General features: G+C 42.3%; 1 protein-coding gene across 1 annotated transcript in view; it reads left to right on the top strand.

Moving 5' to 3' along the window:
• TMEM132D (transmembrane protein 132D) overlaps positions 1-21,493 on the top strand; it is a 644,149-nt gene that overhangs the window by 427,726 nt on the left and 194,930 nt on the right. Inside the window, exon 4 of the mRNA XM_065890030.1 lies at positions 13,733-13,916. Within this exon, the coding sequence (XP_065746102.1) occupies positions 13,733-13,916 (184 nt within the window). The remainder of the gene's footprint in view (positions 1-13,732; positions 13,917-21,493) is intronic.

The raw sequence follows: 21,493 nt of genomic DNA, 5'->3' as shown, positions 1-21,493 counted from the left end.
ATGGGGAGAGTGGGAAGGAGACGCAAGAGGGAGGAGATATGGGGACATATGTATATGTATAGCTGATGCACTTTGTTATAAATCAGAAACTAACACACCATTGTAAAGCAATTGTATTCCAATAAAGATGTAAAAAAAAAAAAAAACCACAAAGAATTTCATTCCAAACCGCCTTCCTTTGACCCGTCTGCTGAGATAAACTTTCCTCTTAGTGTGTTCTTCTTAAAATATAAATACATAAAAGTGGAGGGATTAGAGGAAACATTTTTTGAAGTTGTGAAATACTAATTTAAAAATTTTTTTTATTAAACTATAGTTGATTTACAATATTGTATTAGTTTCAGGTATACAGCAAAGTGATTCAGTTATACATATATATAATATATGTATTATATACATATTCTTTTTCACTTTCTTTTCCATTATAGGTTATTACAAGGTATTGAATATAGTTCCCTGTACTATACAGTAAATCGCAGAGGAAATATTTTTCATTAAAAATGATCAAGAACAAAGACTAAGGGGAAACGCCGTGCCATGTACAATTGTCAATCTGAGTTACAAGGCTGAAGGAGCTTGCATGCAGAGCTGGTGTTTCAAAGATAGACCCTCTGGCTGAGACCCGAAGAGGAGAGATTGAGATATTCAGAGCTAATTGCACATAATTAGTTTGCTCCCCTTCCTTGCCAGTTCCGCTGTATTCTGATTTTGTGTGTTCTGCCCAAGGCGCATCTAGGGTTTCATCAGAGATGCCAAGCAGAAAGAGTTGATGGCATTCCTGTTACCCGTGTATGCAGATGCGATGTGATCTCGAACCGTCCGCAGCCCTGGCAAGGACGCTAATGTGTCTGTACCATACAAATCGGATTTTTTAAATAATAAAAAAAAACTCCCGACGGAAAGAAATACATACAATAAAATGTCTCTCCATCTCCAAGTGAATATGTTTAAGAAAATGTCGCGATACGGAGAGGAAAGAGTTTACTGTATTTTTCTTTCTGTATTTGTCTGCGGCAGAAGTTTCAGCTCACGTGTGGAAAACACTTCCTGATGGGGGTGGGAGGGTGTGGGGGGCGCTTCCAGGATCACTCCAAGAACATTTCACTTTTAAGTAGGATTTTGCCTTTCTTTCCCCTTTCTGAGCGGAGACCTTTCATGGTTTCTGACTCTCCATCCTTCCCACTTCATCCTTGTGTCTCTTTCACTATGAGTGTTGGAAACCCTCTTTCACTGAGGATAATACATACTCTTTAAAAAAATCATTTAAAGTCCATCTATGTCATATACACACTATTGTATATAAAATACCTAACTAATAAGGACCTAGTGTATAGCGTAGGGAACTCTACTCAATATTCTGTAATAGCCTATATGGGAAAAGAATCTAAAAAAGAATGGATATATGTATATGTATAACTGATTCACTTTGCTGTACACCTGAAACTAACACAACATTGTATCAAAATTGTATCAATGTAACAAATCAACTATACTCTTAAAAAAAAATCCATCTATGTCAAATAGAGGTTGAAATGTCATAATAAAAGTAGTTACAAATGAGTTTGATTAGAAACTTGCCATTTATAAATGAAGCATGAGACAGAGAAGATCAGGTTATTTCACCTTAAATAAACAAAAGTTAGAATTAGGGCCTTTGGAGGGGTGGGATAGGGAGGGTGGGAGGGAGGGAGATGCAAGAGATATGGGAACATATGTATAACTGATTCACTTTGTTATAAAGCAGGAACTAACACACCATTGTAAAGCAATTATACTCCAATAAAGATGTTTAAAAAGTAATTTGGGAAAAAAAAGAATTATGGCCTTATTCTCAGATAAAGACTGAAACCAGTATTGATTGGGTGGGAGAGGTAATCTTTCAGAAGGAAAAACAAAAACCCTCTTTCAGGTTTGATCAATTTTGAAAAAGTAATCTAGGTCTTCATCAACTTTTATCAAAGGCTTATCTCATGCTTTTGTTAGTCGTGTCATATGTTTTTGAAGTTCTTAAATTGTCATCATCCTTCCTGATTTTCCCTATATCTGAAGCACTAATAGGTCTGCCATGTCCCCATTTGTCAATCATTTCATGTGTGAGTCAAGTAATGCAAGCAATTCTATCCAAGATTCCATTGGTGGATTTTATTAAATATGACATCTTTTAAAAGATTAAAAATATCCCTTTGCAGTAGATTTGCATGGTGTTTACCTGTGATTGCATTCTATATCCAAATAGCAATCAACAATGACATTTAGTTAATTTTTTTAACTTCAATCTGTTTCTTTTCTATTTTTTTAATGGAAATATAGTTGAGTTAATTTCTGCTGTACAGCAAAGTGATTCAGTTATACATATATATACATTCTTTTTCAGATTCTCTTCCCTTAGGGTTTACCACAGGGTATTGAGCATAGTTCCCTGTACTATACAGTAAACCCTTGTTGTTTAGCCATTCTCTATATAATAGTTTGCGTAGCAGTGACGTTTATGATGGACATTTCGGTTGGAGATGCTGAGTGAGGAGAGATCATTGAAGGAGGTCTGTGTTTCTGTTAGTGGCACATCACAGAATCCTTGTCCAGATACAAGGAGCCCCTGTATTTCTTCAAGTATCTTCCCTGCTTTCAGTTGCTTCATTTACCCTTCCTTGCTGCAGGGAATGCTGGTCTGTATGCTTTAGTGTCTTTGTGGTTAACAAGAGCAGTGAATACCTTTGTGGTGTGTCTGTTTTCTTGCAAATCTGCAGTAGAAGGTGATACCCAGCGGAGACAGTCATTGGGCAGGAAGACAGTGGCTCTACCAACAGGAGCTTAAAATTTAAAATCAAGACAGAAGCTCGTATACATACACCATGAGCTTCAGTCCTGCCCATTCTACCGCCCACCCAAGCTCAGGTGTGTCTCTCCTACAACCTCATTGCTTTTGAATCTCTACTGGGTATTCTCTGGTCCACCTCTGGTCCTTTCTCAACACTGTAGCCATCGTGATGTTTTCAAACCCTTCACCCTTTTGATGGACTCCCATTTGGACTGTGGGACTCTACGACTGCTCTGGCAGGTGGCAGGGTCCTGGTGTACCCCGGGATGCCCTGACTACTAAAGTTCATCTGTGTTCCTAGACAAGGACAAACCCATACGTGGTTTGAGTGCTTGACCCCTAGGGTCCCCTCCGTCAGACCCCAGCAGTGGGCCTATCCGGGAAGGAGCCATAGGTTGAAATGCAGACTCTGCAAGCCACCTTTGTCATCAGAACGGGGAAGGCGAAAGCCATACTGCATCGTGGGAGGAATCCAGGTGAGGAATCAGGAGTCCCACACCCCCTACGCTGTGGAATGAGCAAAGTCATCACTGCCTCCTCCCCTCCCCCCATCCAGAGGCCTCAGCAAGAATCCCTCCTCTTGTTCTGTCCGTCCCCCCACCTTCATCCCCATTGATCCTACACTTACACTTTTACGTGGAGGAGCGCGGTGTTCAAAACAGGGTGTGCAGTTGGGAGAAAAGAAAGGAAATGACCACTTCTGCACCCCGCCTGGTTCAGGGAAGGACTCCCCAAGGACAGATAAATCAGACTAAAGATCCTAGACGCGCATCGGGTCTGTGCTTCTCTTTAGAGAGTTGGGTGTGGTTCAGCATAAGAATTGTCATGATAATTGGGGTTTGCTTTCAGCACCTGTAGGGCAGGGCCCAGGATGACAGGTGGTTCCACACAATGAAGAATGTCCCTTACTCTGTTTCAAATGCTAATGTCCTGCAGACATTTTTGTAGGACTCATAACGCATCTGAAAGCGTGTCACTTTTTGTTTCCATTTTTTTCTCCCGTTACAATCATCTCTAATTTGGCCTGACCGATTGTTCCTAGTTCAATTAAGACCATTCTGTACTTTTTTAAAAAAATTGACGTATAGTCGATTTACAATGTGGTGTTAATTTCTGCGGTACAACGAAGTGAGTCAGTTATACATATATATATACGTTCGTTTTTTTAATATTCTCTTCCATTATGGTTTATCATAGGATTTTGAATAGAGTTCTCTGTGTCATTCTATACTTTTTCTTATCTTATACAAATAAGTCTGGTCTGTGAATTCTTATCCTAGCTACAGTGTTTATTCCAGGAGTTCTGCCTGCACCCGTGCTCTTTCATTTCCTGTTTTTCCTACTCAGAACAGTCTCAGATCAACTCTTAAACCCAAATTTTATTTTTCATCATTGGGAATAAATATTGGCCCATCTCCTAATCTCTTCCAGTGATGAATTTTTCCAAGCATTTACATATTGAAATCAATGTTAGTTTATTATTTTTTGAAAGTTTTAATAATTTCCTATTTCTCGTGATAAAGAGCAGAGATTTGCGAACTTTTCCCGTAAGGGGTGAGATAGTAAATATTTTCCACTTTGTGTACCATATGCTTTGTAGCCTGCGTATTCTTTTTTTTTTTTAACAGTAAGGAAGACTTTGTTCAGTGGGGGGATACTACAATGGGGTTTTAGCCTGCATATCCTTATTTATCTTCTGACAATGTTTAAAAATGTCAAAGGTGTTTTTAGCCTGAGATCTGTACCTGGACAAGCTATGGCTGGAATTGACTGACCAGACATAGTTTGCTGACTCTGGAAAGAAAAGATGCTCTGAAGGTGGCTACAAGGACTGTCTCCCTCTACCCACCCTGCATCTCACGCCTCAATTCCAAGCCCTCTGGGTGTTCCATCCACGCCAGTTTCTTTTGTTTTCTTCAACCCACCCTTCTCCCCCAAGCACAGGACATTTGTATGTGCAGTTCCTTCTGCCTGGAGCCCATCCTGTATAGAGATCACAGCCCAAGCCCTGCTGCCCCAGGGAACGTGTCCGTGTCTCCCTGACTACACCAGGGTCCTCTAACATAGCTTGTATCTCGCCAGCTACCTCTGTTTCTCATCTTTTCTTACAGTGGCCAGTTTACGCTTTTTGAAGTGACAGCTTATTGCGTGACCATCTTCCCCACTAGACTGTATGCTTGAGAAGAGCAAAGATCTTCAGCCATCTGCTTTTTGGGGGTTTGGAGGGAACCCTGAGTTATGGCATTTGCCAATTTCCATGGTGTAAATATTCCCCCGCTAGAACCCTCCTACACTGTTGGTGGGAATGTAAATTGGTGTAGCCACTATGGAGAACAGTATGGAGGTTCCTTAAAAAAGTGAAAATAGAACTACCATATGACCCAGCAGTCCCACTCCTGGGCCTATATCTGGAGAAAAAACATGATCTGAAAGGATACATGCACCCCAGTGTTCATTGCAGCATTGTTTACAATAGCCAAGACAGGGAAGCAACCTAAATGTCCATCCACAGAGGGATGGATAAAGAAGATGTGGTGCATATACAAAATGGAATATTACTCAGCCATAAAACAGAACAAAATAATGCCATTTGCAGCGACATGAATGGACCTAGAGATTGTCATACTGAGTGAAATAAGTCAGATAGAGAAAGACAAATATCATATGATATCACATATATGTGGAATCTTAAAAAAAGGATACAAATGAACTTATCTACAAAATAGAAATACAGTTACAGATGTAGAAAACAAACCTGTGGTTACCGGGGGGAATGGGGGGAGGGATAAATTGGGAGATTGGGATTGACATATACACCTACTATATATAAAATAGATAACTAATAAGGACCTACGGTATAGCACAGGGAACCCTACTCTGTACTCTGAAATGGCCTATATGGGAAAAGAACCTTAAAAAGAGTGGATAGATGTATATGCGTAACTGATTCACTTTGCTGTACAGCAGAAACTAACACAGCATTGTAAATCCACTCTACTCCAATAAAACATTTTAAAAAAAAGAAAAAAATATTTCCCCCCTAGTCAATGTCAGGTTAGCAAAATGATGTCACTGAGTGTGGAGATGGAAAGAGGTGCTGAGAATCAGCTTGGTCTGGGCGACCGCTGGATCTCCATCTTTTTCAGCTCACTTTGGATCTGCGTCTCTACCACCCAGAAGAGTGTCCAGTAAATAAGAAGAATTACAGAAATATCATTTGAATGAATGAATGAAGTAAAGATTGGGACAGAGAGCAATGAAGCACAGAATAAAAGGAAGAAATGCAGCATGATTTCTTTCAAGCTGCAAGCTTTCCATTTTTCTTCTCTAGAATAACCGTGGTTACCAGACCTCAGAGTATTATAAGGCAGAAACAAGAGGACGTGAGAGGACAAATTTATGGGGACAAAAATCTCATTATAAAGTACATGCGTTAAAGGGATTGAGTATACTTTACTTCATAATGAAAAGTTTTTATTCTGAATATGCTAATGAAAAAGCTTAGAAAAAAGATGTCAGTAATGGAAAATTTTATTCCTGTGATAATGTCTAAGAAGAAACAATTTGAGTAATATCCTTATTTTAATCTTGAAAATGAGATGTGAAGGGAAGGAAAACGAGGACCACGGCTCCTGCATTTGGGAGACATCCGGTTGCCCGTGTCTGGGTCTGATGCAGATTTCCAAAATGCCATTGCAGACAAATACTGGCTTGGTTAGAAGGATTTCTCCAAGTGGAGCTAGGACAGCTTAGTACCTTGAATAACGGCCCCTCCGCCCCTTCACGCATTCCTCATTTCTCTTCCATTGCCAGAATCTTTCACATAGCATTTGTCAGTTGCCCTTGGTGTCCTCCTTACTTGAAAATTTCCTTCAATTTCCCAAGAAGCAGACCCTGAGACAAGAATGTGTGTACAAGTGATTTATGAAGGAAGAGTTCCCGAGAAACCAATAAGAGAGCAGAGAGAGTAAAAGAAGAGAAGAACCCAAGCACTAGTGCCGTTTCGGAAGTTTCCGTTTCGGAAGTTACGTGCAGGGTGGCTTCAGCCTAATCCCATGGGGAGACTCTGGAGCATGCACAGTGCCCCCGACTGACCCAGCTGGAGGCCAGGGAGCTGGGCTTGCCTGCTGTACCGTCAGACTCTGGCCAAGGGCCATCTCCCAGGGCAGGAAACACTGCAGCTCTTTGCACTTGTGGGCAAGTTGGCTCCAGAAACTCAAGAAGAGCCATCCAGGGAAAGTCACAGGTAGATGTCATGAAAAACAAAAGCACTAAGATGTGGAGAAAAGGGAACCCTCCTCCAGGTTTGGTGGAGATGTAAACTAGTGCAGCCACCGTGGGGAACAATATGGAAGGTCCTTAAAAAACTAAAAATAGAGCTACCGTATGATCCAGCAATCCCACTGCTGGGTATATATTTGACAAAAACAGAAACACTAATTCGAAAAGATACATGTACCCCAGTGTTCATAGCGGCATTATTTACAACATGGAAACAACCTTAGTGTCCATCAACCAATGAATAGATAAAGATGTGATGTGTGTGTACACACACACAATGGAATAGTACTCGGTCATAAAAGAGAACGAAATTTTGCCATTTGCAGTGGCATGGATGGACCTAGAAGGTACTATACTAAGTGAAGTAAGTCAGACAGAGAAAGACAAATACTGTATGATATCACTTATATGTAAAAACTACAACAAGCTAGTGAATATAATTTTAAAAAGAAGCAGAAGCGCAGATATAGAGAAGAAACTACTGGTTATCACTGAGGGAGGGAGGGGCGATATAGGGCGGGGCGCCAGGGAGGTACAAACTATTGGCTCAAGGATGTATTATACAATATGGGGAATATAGCCAATACTTTGTAATAACTGTAAATGGAAAGTAACCTTTAAAAATTGTATAAAGACTAAAAAACCTAAAATTATAAAAAGAAAAAGCACTTAGAAGCCAGGGGTAAGGCATGTGGAAACGATGAAGGGATATGAGGAGATTTGGGGGGAACCCTGACACTGTCCACCATAACTTGCTCCCCAGCCGTAAATGGCTCTCATTCATATGACCTCTAGAAAGTGTCCTGAAGTTTTGGGAAGGAAAATCTCCCACTCTTTCCTAAGGATTGTGATCATTCAGATGTAGATTCGCCCTCTCTCCAGCCTTACTTTTGTTTCCAGAAATTTCACCCATTTATCTTTTAGAGAGCCATCTGGAAAAACCTAAGTTGGAAATGGAATTTCACTCTCTTCTTCCCCCACCCACCCCAGGAGCTTACCTGCGACACTCACTCTCACGGTGGAAGCCAGTTGCCCACGTGGGTGGTGGCAGAACGCGGTCTGATCATTGGTATGCTCTTGTAAGGACCTACCATGATACGTTGGTTTTCTAAACTGGAGAAAAATACAGGTAACTTCAAGACGCATTGACTTGCATCTCAAACACTTAGCTCTTAACTGTTCTAGTGCTAGCAGGGCTGTGTCTGCTTGGTTTCTCATCTCTCCAAATGAATGGTACGCTTCCGTATCTAAAGCTCTCGTTTCCCCATCTCTGCTTTGATTTATCGACACATCACGGAACTTAAAGAGTTGTCAGAAGACCATGAAGACATGCTCATCTCAAAGCATCTTGTTACAGAAATGTCCCAGCTTTGCTTGTGCAGAATTCACTCAAAGCATCCAGTTTGGGGGTCTTGAAGAAGCCCCAGGTAACGTCCTGACCTGTGTTTCTACTGGGGGGTAAGGAGTTGCTTTAATGATCCTCATTGCTAATAAGCATGCCTGTCCTCGCGCTGGAAAAAGAGGTGGGGGGCTTGGAACCCAGTGATCAGGAGTGTGGGCGTCCTGTGACCAGATCACCTGGCTCCTGCGTGCAGTAGCTGGGTGACCCTGGACAAATACTTTCCCCTTCTTGAGCCTAGGTTTCTAGTCCACAAACTGCGAGTAGATCACAGTTATTTATTGGAATACGTTGAGGGTTGCGCGACGTGAGACATAAAAAGCCCTTAAAACAGTGTTTATCACAATAAAAGTACTCAATGAAGGTTAGTTGTTCCATCACTCAGGAAAAAGAAGCATGACCGTCGCAAAACAAGGCTTTTCTTCTCGTTTGAAAATGATGCCCTTTTTTGGCCTTGGGATGCACTGAGGTGGTCCTGCAAAGCCTCATGTTCAGTTTTCTTTCTTAGAGTCGGGAGCCGTGGCCCTGGAGGATGTGGTCATTGCCTGTGTCTGAGCTGACCCAGTGTCTTGTTTCCTGGAAGGGCATTTTATTTTCCTTAGATCTGGGGAGGCCTCAGGCTAGGTCACCAACCGTGTGTCTTTATTTAAAGGGAGCCCTTCCTAGTGAAAAAACCTTAGATTTTTATTAAAGTCTAGTTGATTTACAATATTGTGTTAGTTTCAGGTGTACAGCATAGTGTTTCAGTATTTTTGTAGATTATATTCCGTTGTAGGTTATTACAAGATAATGTGCATAATTCCCTGTGCTATACAGTAAGTCCTTGTTGCTTATCTAAGAGGCTTAGATTTTGAACCCAGTGTACCAAGGGGCCCACGTAGGGGAACGTTATTGGAAAATGAGAAGAGTTCCTCAAATTGAGATGTTATTCATCTTCTCTGTCAAAGAGAATAAACTACAAAAAGATCCCTCCAAACCCACACATGTGGAACCAGTCAGTAGGGATCTGAGGTGCCCATGAGAGCCTGCGTTCCTTCCTTTGCTTCCACTTCTGTTGTCTTCCATACAAAGGACGGCTGCAAGCAAGACAGGGCAGGAAGGTGGCTTCTTAGCTTACCTGTGCTGGTAGCACCTACACCGGTGGGAGAAACTAAACCTGCAGGCAGCTCCATGCCCACGGTGTTCTGAGGCCTATATATATCCAGCCCTGAGCCTCTCCGTGGGTGATTGCAGTGTTCTCCAAGCAAACCCTGCCCACACTCGACAGCAGTGCCGCCTTCCAGATGGAGCTCACACATCGAGCGTCGCCCATCCGTGTTGCTATTTGACTCGCCCGTGGGGGGTGGACAGCAGGGAGGTAGGGAGGGTGGGGCTGGGTGTAGGGCCACCAGAAGTGGCACTGAGTGCTTTATGCTTATCCAGCCCCTCTGCCCGCCTTGGCTGGAACTCTGTTCTTGTCCCTCCTCACTTTCATACTCAGGGACATCGGAAACCCTGAATGTTTCTTCTTCTTGGTTCATCTGTGTCTTCACGATTTTACTGACCATATTTCCCAAATCCACTCTCTTAGGACATTCTATTTCTAATACCAGTATACACAAAATACATCCAAGAGCATGGATATCCACATAATTAAACCTTTATAAACCTCGAACGCAGTTGTTCATGATCCTGGTTGCATAATAGAATCACCTGGATGAAAGAACAGACAGAAAGATGGAAGGAAGGAAGGGAGGGAGGGAAGAGTGAGAGAGAGAGAAGGAGGAGGAGAAGAAGTAGAAAGAGAAACAAAGAAAGAAAGAAAGAAAAAGAGAAAGAGAAGGAAAGAAAAAGAAAGAAAGAAAGTGAGAGAGAAAGAGAGAATAAAAGAAAGAAAGGGAGAAAGAGAGAAAGAAAAAGAGAGAGAAAGAGAAAGAAAGAAAAAGAAGGAAAGAAAGAAAGAAAAAAGAAAGGGAGAGAGGAAGAAAGAAGAATGAAAGAAGGAAAAAAGAACGAAGGAAGGAAGGAAAGAGGGAAAGAAAGGAAAATGGAAGGGAAGAAAGAAAAGAAAAGCAGAGAAAATAAAACAAAGCTGGTGCCTGACGCCACTCGGGAGCAGTCAGAAATCTGAGTGGTGCCTGTGGCCACTAGTTTATTTGTAAAATTCCCCCAGGCAATTTTTTGTTTGTTTGGTTTTTGTTTTTTTTGACGTGTGGCATGCGGGATCTTAGTTCCCTGGCCAGGGATCAAACCGTGCCCCCTGCAGTGGAAGTGGGAAGCCTTAAACACTGGACCACCAGGAAAGTTCCCCCTGCCCAGGCCACGCTAATGCCTAGGTAAAGCGGAGAACCACCGCATGTAAAATATGCAGACACGTTATATAAAATTCTACTTAATTCTACTCTATTTATCTCCTATAACACAGCAGATACCAGGCGTTATCCTCTGTGCTAGCCACACAGGCTAAGCATGGCTACCCTTTTCAGGATGCTTCAGGCTAAAACACACACTCCAACTGCAAAGGTACAGTCCTTAGCTTTCCAGTTAAACATGAAGAAGTGGTAAACATTGCCAAATATGCAAGCGTTCTGGAAGCTCTCAAGTGCTAAATATTTACAAAAAGTTATTAAAATTCAAATTTCCACTGACTCGACAAGACACACATGATGAGCTATTCTAAAGCTAGATCACCATATGCAGAATTTACAGAGGAAATTGTCAGGAACCTGGTGCAGACCCTCCTGCATCGGAAATATTGAGAAGCTCGTGCAAGCTAAGGAGTCATTTAAGAAAAGTGTACCATTTCCGGATACACAACCTTCCTAAAGTTTGCTGTGGTCTCCAGGTTAAGAATTCCCAACGTAGGGTGTTTTCATCAGCGCGTCAGATAGAGGAAAGTTAGCTCAAAAGAAACTGTTTCCTTTACATCTTGGCCAGACAAGGGATCTAAGGGAAAAGAGAAAATCAAACTTGATAGGACAACCATGCAGGGTTACTGAAGGAATAAAATTAGAGGAAGTAAATAGAGCACTTTAAAAATTATTGCGGGGCTCCCCTGGTGGCGCAGTGGTTGGGAGTCCGCCTGCCGATGCAGGGGACGCGGGTTCGTGCCCCGGTCCGGGAAGATCCCACGTGCCGCGGAGCGGGTGGGCCCGTGAGCCATGGCCGCTGAGCCCGCGCGTCCGGAGCCTGTGCTCCGCAGCGGGAGAGGCCACAGTGGTGAGAGGCCTGCGTACCGCAAAAAAATAAAAAATAAAAATTATTGCTGATGTTGTCTTCTAGGTGGGTCTTGCGGAATGGGAAGAATTTGACAGCTCGCGGGCTGTAGAGTGCAGGCTCAGTCGTTGTGGAGCACGGGCTTATTAGTTGCTCCACGGCATGTGGGATCTTCCCGGACCAGGGCTCGAACCCGTGTCCCCTGCATTGGGAGGCAGATTCTTAACAACTGTAGCTACTCCTGTTCTGTGTGAGGGATCAGTGCTCGTGCAGGAATTTTACCTCTGTGGCGGGGGCGTTCTCTTTGGGCAGCACTTCTGATCTTCCTTCTCCGTTTCTTGCCCTCCTCCTCCTCTTGTTTCCTTCCTCCCTCCCTCTCTCCTCTTATCCTAGTCATCCCTGATATCCCAGTATCCCACCTCATCCCTTACTTTAAGAAGGAGGCTCCCCGAAATCACCACCATTTATCCCTGAGCTTCTTATTGATACATTTGCGTGGGTTTGATAAAGAAGTCTCAATAGCTTGGTCATATGTACATAAAAGGCCAAACCTTGTCCTCCTAAATGTCAGACTCAGTGGTCATTTTGCAATTATGTGAAATTCCAATCTCTGGAGAAGGATCTGATAGGTGGAAGTGGCTTTGGTCACGAAGGGTTAAAAAGTATCTCTCCTTGCTGCCTCCCAGGTGAATTCTCACCTGTATTTCTTCACTTCTTCCCTCAGGGAGTGTCTGGCACCACCTCTGCCTTTTTTTTTTTTTTTTTTAACCTGTCACTTAGAAGAGCACACATTTTCTTAAAGCAGACTATGGAAAAGAAGAAGGGGTAGCCAGTAAATTAAACTAACCAAAATAGCTGCAAAAATCATCCTGATACTCTAACTTGGATTCATTTCTGGATACGTGTTTCTAGAAAACCCAGACTGTCTAAAAACTAATCATTGTCAGAATGACTCCTATATCCAGGTAACATCTGGCTGCTTCTCCTTTTTCATCCGTGTGGGTCCTGTGGTCCCATTCTCCTGTTCATGCCTCAGCTCTGATTCTCTGCAATTCTCTCTCGACCCCACTGGGTAACAAAGCCACATCACCCTCAAAGTCCTTTAAAATTCTGTGCACCCAACTTGAATGGACCGTGGCTTTGGAAAATCCGATACAGGCAGCAAAGAGATTTCTGGGAGTGAGGGAAAGAATCCTATCCTCCATCCTCCTAGAAGGAGCACAGGGAAGAAAGCATTTAGGAAATTCAATCAGCATTTCCCGTAATTATCCACAAACACCTGTCCTGGGGACTCTGAGAGGCTCACAGAAAACAGGGGTTGGGAAGTTTGAGTGAGGGTGTCTAAGGCCAGGCCAAGGCTGTGAATCTTGTTAAAGGTTGTTTGTTCTTTTGGGGATCGAATTTCTTTTTTATCTTTCTTTCTTTTTTTATTGAAGTATAGTTGACTTACAATGTTGGGTTAGTTTCAGGTGTAGAGCAAAGGGATTCATATATATTCTTTTTCAGATTATTTTCCGTGATAGGTTATTACAAGATATTGAATATAGTTCCCCGTGCTAATCCATGTTGCTGATCTGTCTTATACATAGTAGTATGTATCTTTTAATCCCAACCTCCTAATTTATTCCTCCATTGCCATCCCCACCTTTCCCCTTTGGTAACCATAAGTTTGTTTCCTATGTCTGTGGGTCTATTTCTGTTTTGTAAACAAGTTCATTTGTATCATTTTTTTAGATTCCACATATAAGTGGTATCATAGGACATTTGTCTTTCTCTGGCTTCCTTCACTTGGTATGATCATCTCTAGGTCCATCCATGTTGCTGCAAATGGCATTATTTCACTCTGTTTTAATGGCTGAGTAGTATTCCATTGTATAAATGTACCACATCTTCTTGATCCATTCATCTGTCAGTGGACGCTGGGGATCGCATTTCTGACAAGCTCTTTGCAGGGGTGATGTGAACACACATTGAAATAGTCCATTGCCTGCCAAGGGTGCCCACCCCAGTCCTCAAAGTTGTTCTCTCCTTCTCTCCAGTGCGGAGGGCGCCTCCTATGAAGTCATGCAGATTGACGTAGAAATCCAAGAGGCCAGTGACCCGCCAGCCACACAGCTTGTTACATGGCAGGTTGAATACCCAGGAGACATCACATCTGACTTGGGCGTCTCCAAGATCTACGTGAACCAGAAGGACTTGATTGGCGTCATCCCACTGGCCATGGTAAGAATGTCCCTGCCCTGGGTTGTTAATACAGACCTCAGGGAAAGGCAAGGTACCACACCGTGACCCAGACACAGTGGGGACATATCAGTGAGCTCAGAACCAGGGTGGGGGGAAACTGAATGATGAAGTTGCTGCAAATCGCCGATTCTGTAAAAATGTTTTTCTAAATAGTATCTTTAGAATATTCTTTAGAAAGTAATCAAAATCCAGGAGTTAGATTTGGGTCTTCCATTATATGAAAAGTATTAATGATTTAATCGAGATGTTTGTATGATACACTGGAGACTGTTCAAGGATCTCAAACACATACAGCTGCAGAGACCAGACAGATCAAGTATCTGAGTGAAATGTGGCATGCGACTTGCCAAACACCTACCCAGTGAAAAGGCCCTGCCATGTTTGCCATGCAGGAAAACCAAGCCGGATTCTGAACTCTTAATATCTACTGACTTCTCAAGAGAAGCCGTTAATATAGTTTTAATGCGAAACAGCAATTTGTCCCTGTTAGAACTAATTTTTTTTTAATCAAGCCCATCTAAGAAAGAGTTAACTATAATTCATTCACAGGCCACCTATGTATAACTTGTCACCTGCCTCTAAACGGTTTAGGACTCTAGGTCTCTCCACGTGTTTCCTAGGATTTGTCGAACAGAGATGGGCTTTCCTCCTTGAAAGGACCCGCCCCCTGGTTGCTATGCAACAGAATACATTGCCTGTGGGAAGACTAATCACCCAGGTTCACCTAAACAAAGCACACTAATGCCCTCTCTAGCCCCGCCTTTCCCCGGGCCCTCTCTGCAAAGGAATAACACATTTTCTTAATGGGAATTTTCCCAGTTCAGATGCCTTGGGATTGTGAGTCTGCGGACGGTAATTTGAGCTTTCTCCTGATACAAAGGTACTTTTACTGTCGGAAGTGAGGGATGGGTTGACCTATCCGTTGACAGCCTGCTGTCTCCCCCTCACCATCTATTAGGAACTATTGACAAGTGTTATTATGTGGTTGTGAAAGGACGTCAGGAATCAGTCTTTCAAGACAAGGTGACGCGGACAGTTGCCTAGGGACAAGAAGTTAGTTATTATACTGTTCATTAGGAAACGCAAAGTTGTTGAGGTCCTTCAGTTGATCAGGGCTCTTATTAACGATTTCTTTTATTTTAAAGGCACCGAGCCTCCCCTGGTACATTATTTCATGTGTGACAGCAGCAGTCCTTCGTTTAGGCTATTCGTGGTTCTATTACTGGGGATGGTGAGACCATTTGTCTCAAATAAGTAATTATTTGAATTTGCTCCCTTTCAGCACCTTTGGTCTGATGTGCTTTTAGTGGTACTCTGAGCGGCTTCCATTGCTTGGCTGTGCACCGGGTGGTGTGCTTGGTTCCCTCGCTCAGCATTTCTCCCGCCTGGACTGTCCACCTGTTCCAAACCCCCTTATTCTTCACAACTCACAGGGATCCCCACGCTCACAAGAGCCTCTTTCTCTGTCCGCCGCTGGTCTCTGAAACCGTTCTCACCTTACATCAACCTTTCTGGCTATGATACGTGTAATCACAGAAGTGTGTGTAATGGCAGAGCTAGAAAGAATCTCAGCTAAGACCTAGCTGACCCTTTTGTCAGTTAGGAATTGCATTTGGCCGAGAACAAGCCCTAACCGTAACCCTTACCGTAACCCTAACAAACCCCACTCACTCCACTCTACCCAGGCCAGTAGTGGCTTTAATACAAGTAGGTTTCTTCTTTCATGTAAAAGAACTCCTAAGGTTGATGGTCTAGGGCTGGTATGGTTCCCCATGCTATCTGAGATTCAGGCTCCATCTTTATTTCTGCTTCAGCAGTCAAGGGTATAGATTCCATCCTCATGGTTACCTCATGGTCCAAAATGGCTGCTGGAGTGCCAGCCAGCATATCCATATTCTGCTTACCAGAAAAAGTAAGAATGCAAAACAAACTATATCAGTTCCTTTTCCCTTGCAAGAAGTCTTCACAAGAATCCAACATAATATTTCTGGGTATATCCAATTAGCCAGAACTTGGTCATATGGACGTACTTAGTTGGAAGGAAGGCTTGTAAATTGACTTTTTAGCATGGCACATCACTCAGGTTTTGTTATTACAAGGGAACAAGAGGAGATTAGATATTCTGAGGCAATGAGCAGTATTTGAAACAATCCTCCTCCATTTCCACATGAGGAAACTGAGGCTCAGAGAGGTCCCTCATCCCGGCACCTGAGTGTTTTCCATTCTGTATTCATCTTTTTGGGCCTCCTGGGAAGCAAAATAAGACACCTATATCTTGGTCTGCTCTTACTAGCTATGCAATGGTGCCTAATATCACTGTGGCTCAGTTTCCTCATCTATAAAGCGGAGAGAGATGATACTTACTCATAAGGTTGATGTAAGCATAAAATGATAATTCAGGAGGGCTTGGAAGAGTACGGAGTATAGTCAGACATACAGTAAATGTTTGCTTTTATTATGATCACTTAGTTACAGAATGCAAAGGATAAATAATTCCTTGGCAATTACGTTGTAAATTCTTTCAGGGAAGGGAATGATCCTAAGATAAGAAGAGTGCTAGGAACTGTGTAGATGCTCACTGATTTTTTTATACAATTTTAAAAGGTTACTTTTCATTTACAGTTATTACAAAGTATTGGCTATATCCCGGTGTTGTACAGCACATCCTTGAGCCTGTCTTACACCCAATATTTTGTACCTCCCACCCCCTCCCCTATATTGCCTGTCCCCCACCTCTCCCTACTGGCAAACACTAGGTTGTTCTCTATATCTGTGAGTCTGCTTCTTTTTTGTTATATTCACTAGCTTGTTGTATTTTTTTAGATTCCACATATAAGTGATTTCATACGGTATTTGTCTTTCTCTGTCCGACTTATTTCATGTAGCATAATGCCCTCCACATCCGTCCATGTTGCTGCAAATGGCAAAATTTTGTTCTTTTTTGTGTCTGAGTCATATTCCATTGTGTATATGTACCACATCTTCTTTATCTACTCATCTGTTGATGAACACTTAGGTTGTTTCTGTGTCTTTGCTATTGTAAATAATGCTGCTAGGAACATTGGGGGATGCTCACTGATTCTTGAACTGAAATGAACAAATTGCATTAAAACATGTTTGGTCTGGGCTTCCCTGGTGGCGCAGTGGTTGAGAATCCGCCTGCCGGTGCAGGGGACGCGGGTTCGTGCCCCGGTCCGGGAAGATCCCACATGCTGCGGAGCAGCTGGGCCTGTGAGCCATGGCCGCTGAGCCTGCGCGTCTGGAACCTGTGCTCCGCAACGGGAGAGGCCGCAACAGTGAGAGGCCCGCACACCACAAAAAAAAAAAAAAAACACACATGTTTGGTCTGATGAGTTTTTACTAATACTATCTGAGGATCTTCCTCTGGAACTAAGAGTAAAGTCTTCAGAGTACTGACCCCCAGTCTTTTGTATTTGGAGTGCTGAGTCCCTTTTCCAGAGAAAGCTGCTTCATTTCACCTTTGACTTGACTGGTGAAAGGACTTTTGCCATTTTTAGGGGGGTTACCTTCCATAAACAGACCTTTTGCCATTTTATTTCCTCTTTACTTTGTTTTTGTTCATTATGCATTCGCTGAGAGATTTTGAAAGGCATCTGATATCATTGCATCTATTTATCTACACATCTGTGTTACACATTCTTGAAATGTTAGCGAGGCAGAGGGAAGGCCAGCTCACCTGGACCACGATAAGTCCATGAGGAGAGAATACTTTGAGTTGAGCTCAGGGTCCCACAGGGGCTTGTAAGCTAGAATGAGGTGAATCTTTAAATGTGATGGGAAGCCACTGGAAGGTTTTCAGCACAGCACTGATGTATCTTTTTAGAAGAGCATTACGTTGAGAGCAGATTTGGGAGGGCACCCCTGTGTCCACAGCAGCGCTACTCACAACAGCCAAGACGTGGAAACAACCTAAATGTCCACGGACAGAGGAATGGATAAAGAAGATGTGGTACAGATACACAATGGAATATTACTCGGCCATAAAAAAGGATGGAATAATGCCATTTGCAGCAACACGGATGCAACTAGAGATGATCATACTAAGTGAAGTAAGTCAGACAGAGAAAGACAAATACCATGATATCACTTCTATGTGGAATCTAAAATAGGACACAAATGAACTTATTTACAAAACAGAAACAGAATCACAGACGTAGAGAACAGACGGGTGGCTGCCGGGGGCCGGGGGGCAGGGGTTGCGGGGAGGGATGGAGTGGGAGTTTGGGATTAGCAGATGCAAACTATTACATTTAGAATGGATAAACAACAAGGTCCTACTGTAGAGCACAGGGAACTATGTTCAATATCCTGTGATGAACCATCATGGAAAAATCAGGCAAAACTAAACCATAAAGCTAAGGGTAGTGGCTACCTTTAGGAGAGAGAATTCATGGAGATGTACAGTTATGATCTGTGCATTTTTCAATGTATTATGTTCAACTTGTTTAAAATATATTAAAAGTTATTGGCCCTGGCAAAAAAAAAGTTCTAGTTTTAGACCCAACCCCAAAGTTCTGTATATCTCCATGATACCAACACACAAACTTGAAATGTTTAAAGGATTTTCTATTATAAAATATCCTATGATTTACCTTTTTGCCCTCTAATCTTTGCACACATCTCTGATTAATTTCCTGAGATAAACCTTTAGAAATACATTTGCATCAAAGGATGGGCATCAGAGGGTTTGCAATACTATAGTATCTTTTTGATAACGGTCACCAAACCGCCTTGTGTAAAGTTTAAGCAAGTTACTCTTCCACTTGCTGTGTATAATGATACCCATTTCCTTGCAACTTCACTAACACAGAATATTAAAATCATAAAGTAGACCATTTGTTAAGCAAAACTTATATCTCAGTGTGGCTTTGATTGGCCCTGTTTTGTTTACATTTTAAACATTTCCTTATTAAACATTTGATCTGAGCCAACTTTCTTTTCCTATTGGAAATGCAACTCCTTCTTACTTTGTCATTAAAAAAAGTAGTTTTTTCATTGCTGTTTAAAAACACAAAACATTGAATTTACCATCTCGATCCCTTTTAACTGTACACTGTATTGCCGTTAAATATTTTCACCTTGCTGTGCAACAGATCTCCAGGATGTTTTCATCTGGCAAAACCCTGAAACTCTACATTCCCTCAACACTAGTTCCCATCCCCCTACTCCCAGCCCTTGGAAGCCACCTTCTATTTTCAGTTTCCGGGTATTAGTGATACCAGCCTTTTGATCGACATACTGCAAATATTCCTCCCAATTTCCCGTTTGCCTTCTGATGTCGCAGATCGTATATATAATAGCATGCAGACGTTTGGGGGGGAGGTATTTGTTTACTTTTGATGTAGTCAAATCTACTGATCTTTTCCATAATGGACCTCCTTCCTCTCCCCCAGTTATAACCAAGAAGAAAAAAACGTGCCTGTTTTATGTGTTCTCGTGAAACCTCCAAATATTAAAATACCCGCACACAGCATATTTGAATAGGTAGAAGTATAATCTTCAGAAAAGAATGCAAAAAGTAAACGCAGTTGTGACTCCTTGTACTCTTATTAAGGATTTGAGATCAACTCGGGAGTGAGCACATGACCCACTATTCTTTGTAGGATGTATAATTCCATCTCCAGGAAAGCTTTGAGATGAGATGCAGTTAATCCTTTCCATTCAAAGCTCATTTTCCGAAAGACATTTATTTCTTCCTCGGTATTTTGCATATTTTTTCCTGATGTCTATGGCCTTAAAACATTTTCTTTTTTTTTTTTAAATCCGTTCATGTATTTCTAGGACTTTATCACATTAGTCTTTTTTTCTGTTCAGGAAATGATGCCTTACTATGTCGTGGGTAAATCGTTGTTTTTTTTTTTTTTTTTTTTTTTGTCCTTTGGGAGAAAATTCTGAGGAAAAGGTCATTAAGTGAGTACCACCATTAATCTAATTAGTGCATATCTGTAACTGCGTGTCAGTGTCAGATTCTGGAGAGCAATGTTTGCATTTCTTAGAAGAGTTGGAACACATCCTTCTGGGGTGGCAGGGGGTGCCCAGTTTCTCAAGCTCTTCATTATTCTTCTCTCCCATCTGCCTCCTGAGTTTCCACTAAAATAAGTGTTTTGAGCTTCCGCCAGGATTCAGACATAATGATACTGATATTCATCACTTTGAATGCCATACTGGCTAGTGGAACATCCTTTCAAAGATATTAACATGTGCTCTTTCTTGTAAAATAAAACAAACATTATCTTCATTCCTGTTGGGCAGTGGCTGTTCAGGTACCGTAACTGTGGTAGCTGTGTAGCTCTCCTCTGGTTTGTAAGGACACACCCTTTTACCGTGTTGGGTTTCTGATGAGTTTCTCATTTCGCTGTGTCTCAGCCTTGATCACTGAATTTTAGTGATTAGACTTGAGTTGTGACTTTAGATGAAATGTAATCAGGAGATACAGTCTGGACAGACAGGTCATCCTTGAAAAAAATCAAAGGAGGACTCTCACCCTAAAGTGACTTGGCGGTGGCAGCCTTTCATGGTGTCTACATAAGATGCTATAAGAGTACAGGTGTGTCTCCCAGACCCAGGCCTGCAGCTGCTTGGAGAAGACCAACAGAGCTTTTTAAGCAAGGTCAAAGAGTCATACGTGCCATGTGCTCTTTGTGAGGTGAAATTTGATATATTGCAAGCCTCTCCTCAAATGTGACACTCATGGGAGCACAGATACAACTCAGAATTCTCTGTATAGCCCGCCACCCATGCCACCTCCTCCAGGGGGTCCTCCTGGATCCTTAGAGCCAGACATGATTCTCGTTGGCTCTCCTGCTCTGTCTACCGCATGATTTCCTTGCTCACATCAAGGACAGTAGTCAAGTTGGGGAATTAAAACACTTGAGTTCTTTTTGCCCGTTGAGATCACACCATCGGAAGTCGAAATGGGCAAGAGCCATACCCAAGATGCTTGGGAAGACCTAAACTCAGGGTGTCCATTTGACCTTCCAAGTCCTTCCTTATGTCACCTTACTGTTTGAACCCCACCTAAAGCCTTCTGATCTCCAAGTCCCACTTCCAAAGTAGAAGCAGCTAGACTCCAGTGCACCACTCCTGACTTTCCATTTATTTCCAGTTCAGATGCCTTCTTCTCATGAGCTTGCATTAAGGACCTCTGTAACCCAGACAATGGCAGGTAGGAGCCATGCAGTTAAGACTTCACCAGACCCTTCACTTACTTGATTGAGTCTTGAGTTCTTTCTTCTATAATTCTTGGGATTCCAAGAAAGTAATCATCAAATAACGTCTTCCCTTCTCATCTTATTTGCATCTTCTTAAATCTTGCTGATCAGGGCATGTCCTCCTAAATCTGGGATTCAGTAGAAATTCTATTTCTGTAAACCTCACAGACAAAACTCACCCACATGTTCATAACCATATAATTTACTATTGTAAAGCTTCTGATGAAATAAATGCATTTTCAATAAGCTTTCCTGAACTGAATACATTTCTCTTGTTAGATAAAATGAACTGCCTTTTCATCCACTGCACCCTCCCCTAATCGT

This window comes from Phocoena phocoena, chromosome 13 (assembly GCF_963924675.1).
Source record: "Phocoena phocoena chromosome 13, mPhoPho1.1, whole genome shotgun sequence".
Taxonomy (NCBI): Eukaryota; Metazoa; Chordata; class Mammalia; order Artiodactyla; family Phocoenidae; genus Phocoena; species Phocoena phocoena.
Note: the sequence above shows the minus strand (reverse complement) of the source record. Positions and strands in the feature narration are given on the sequence as shown.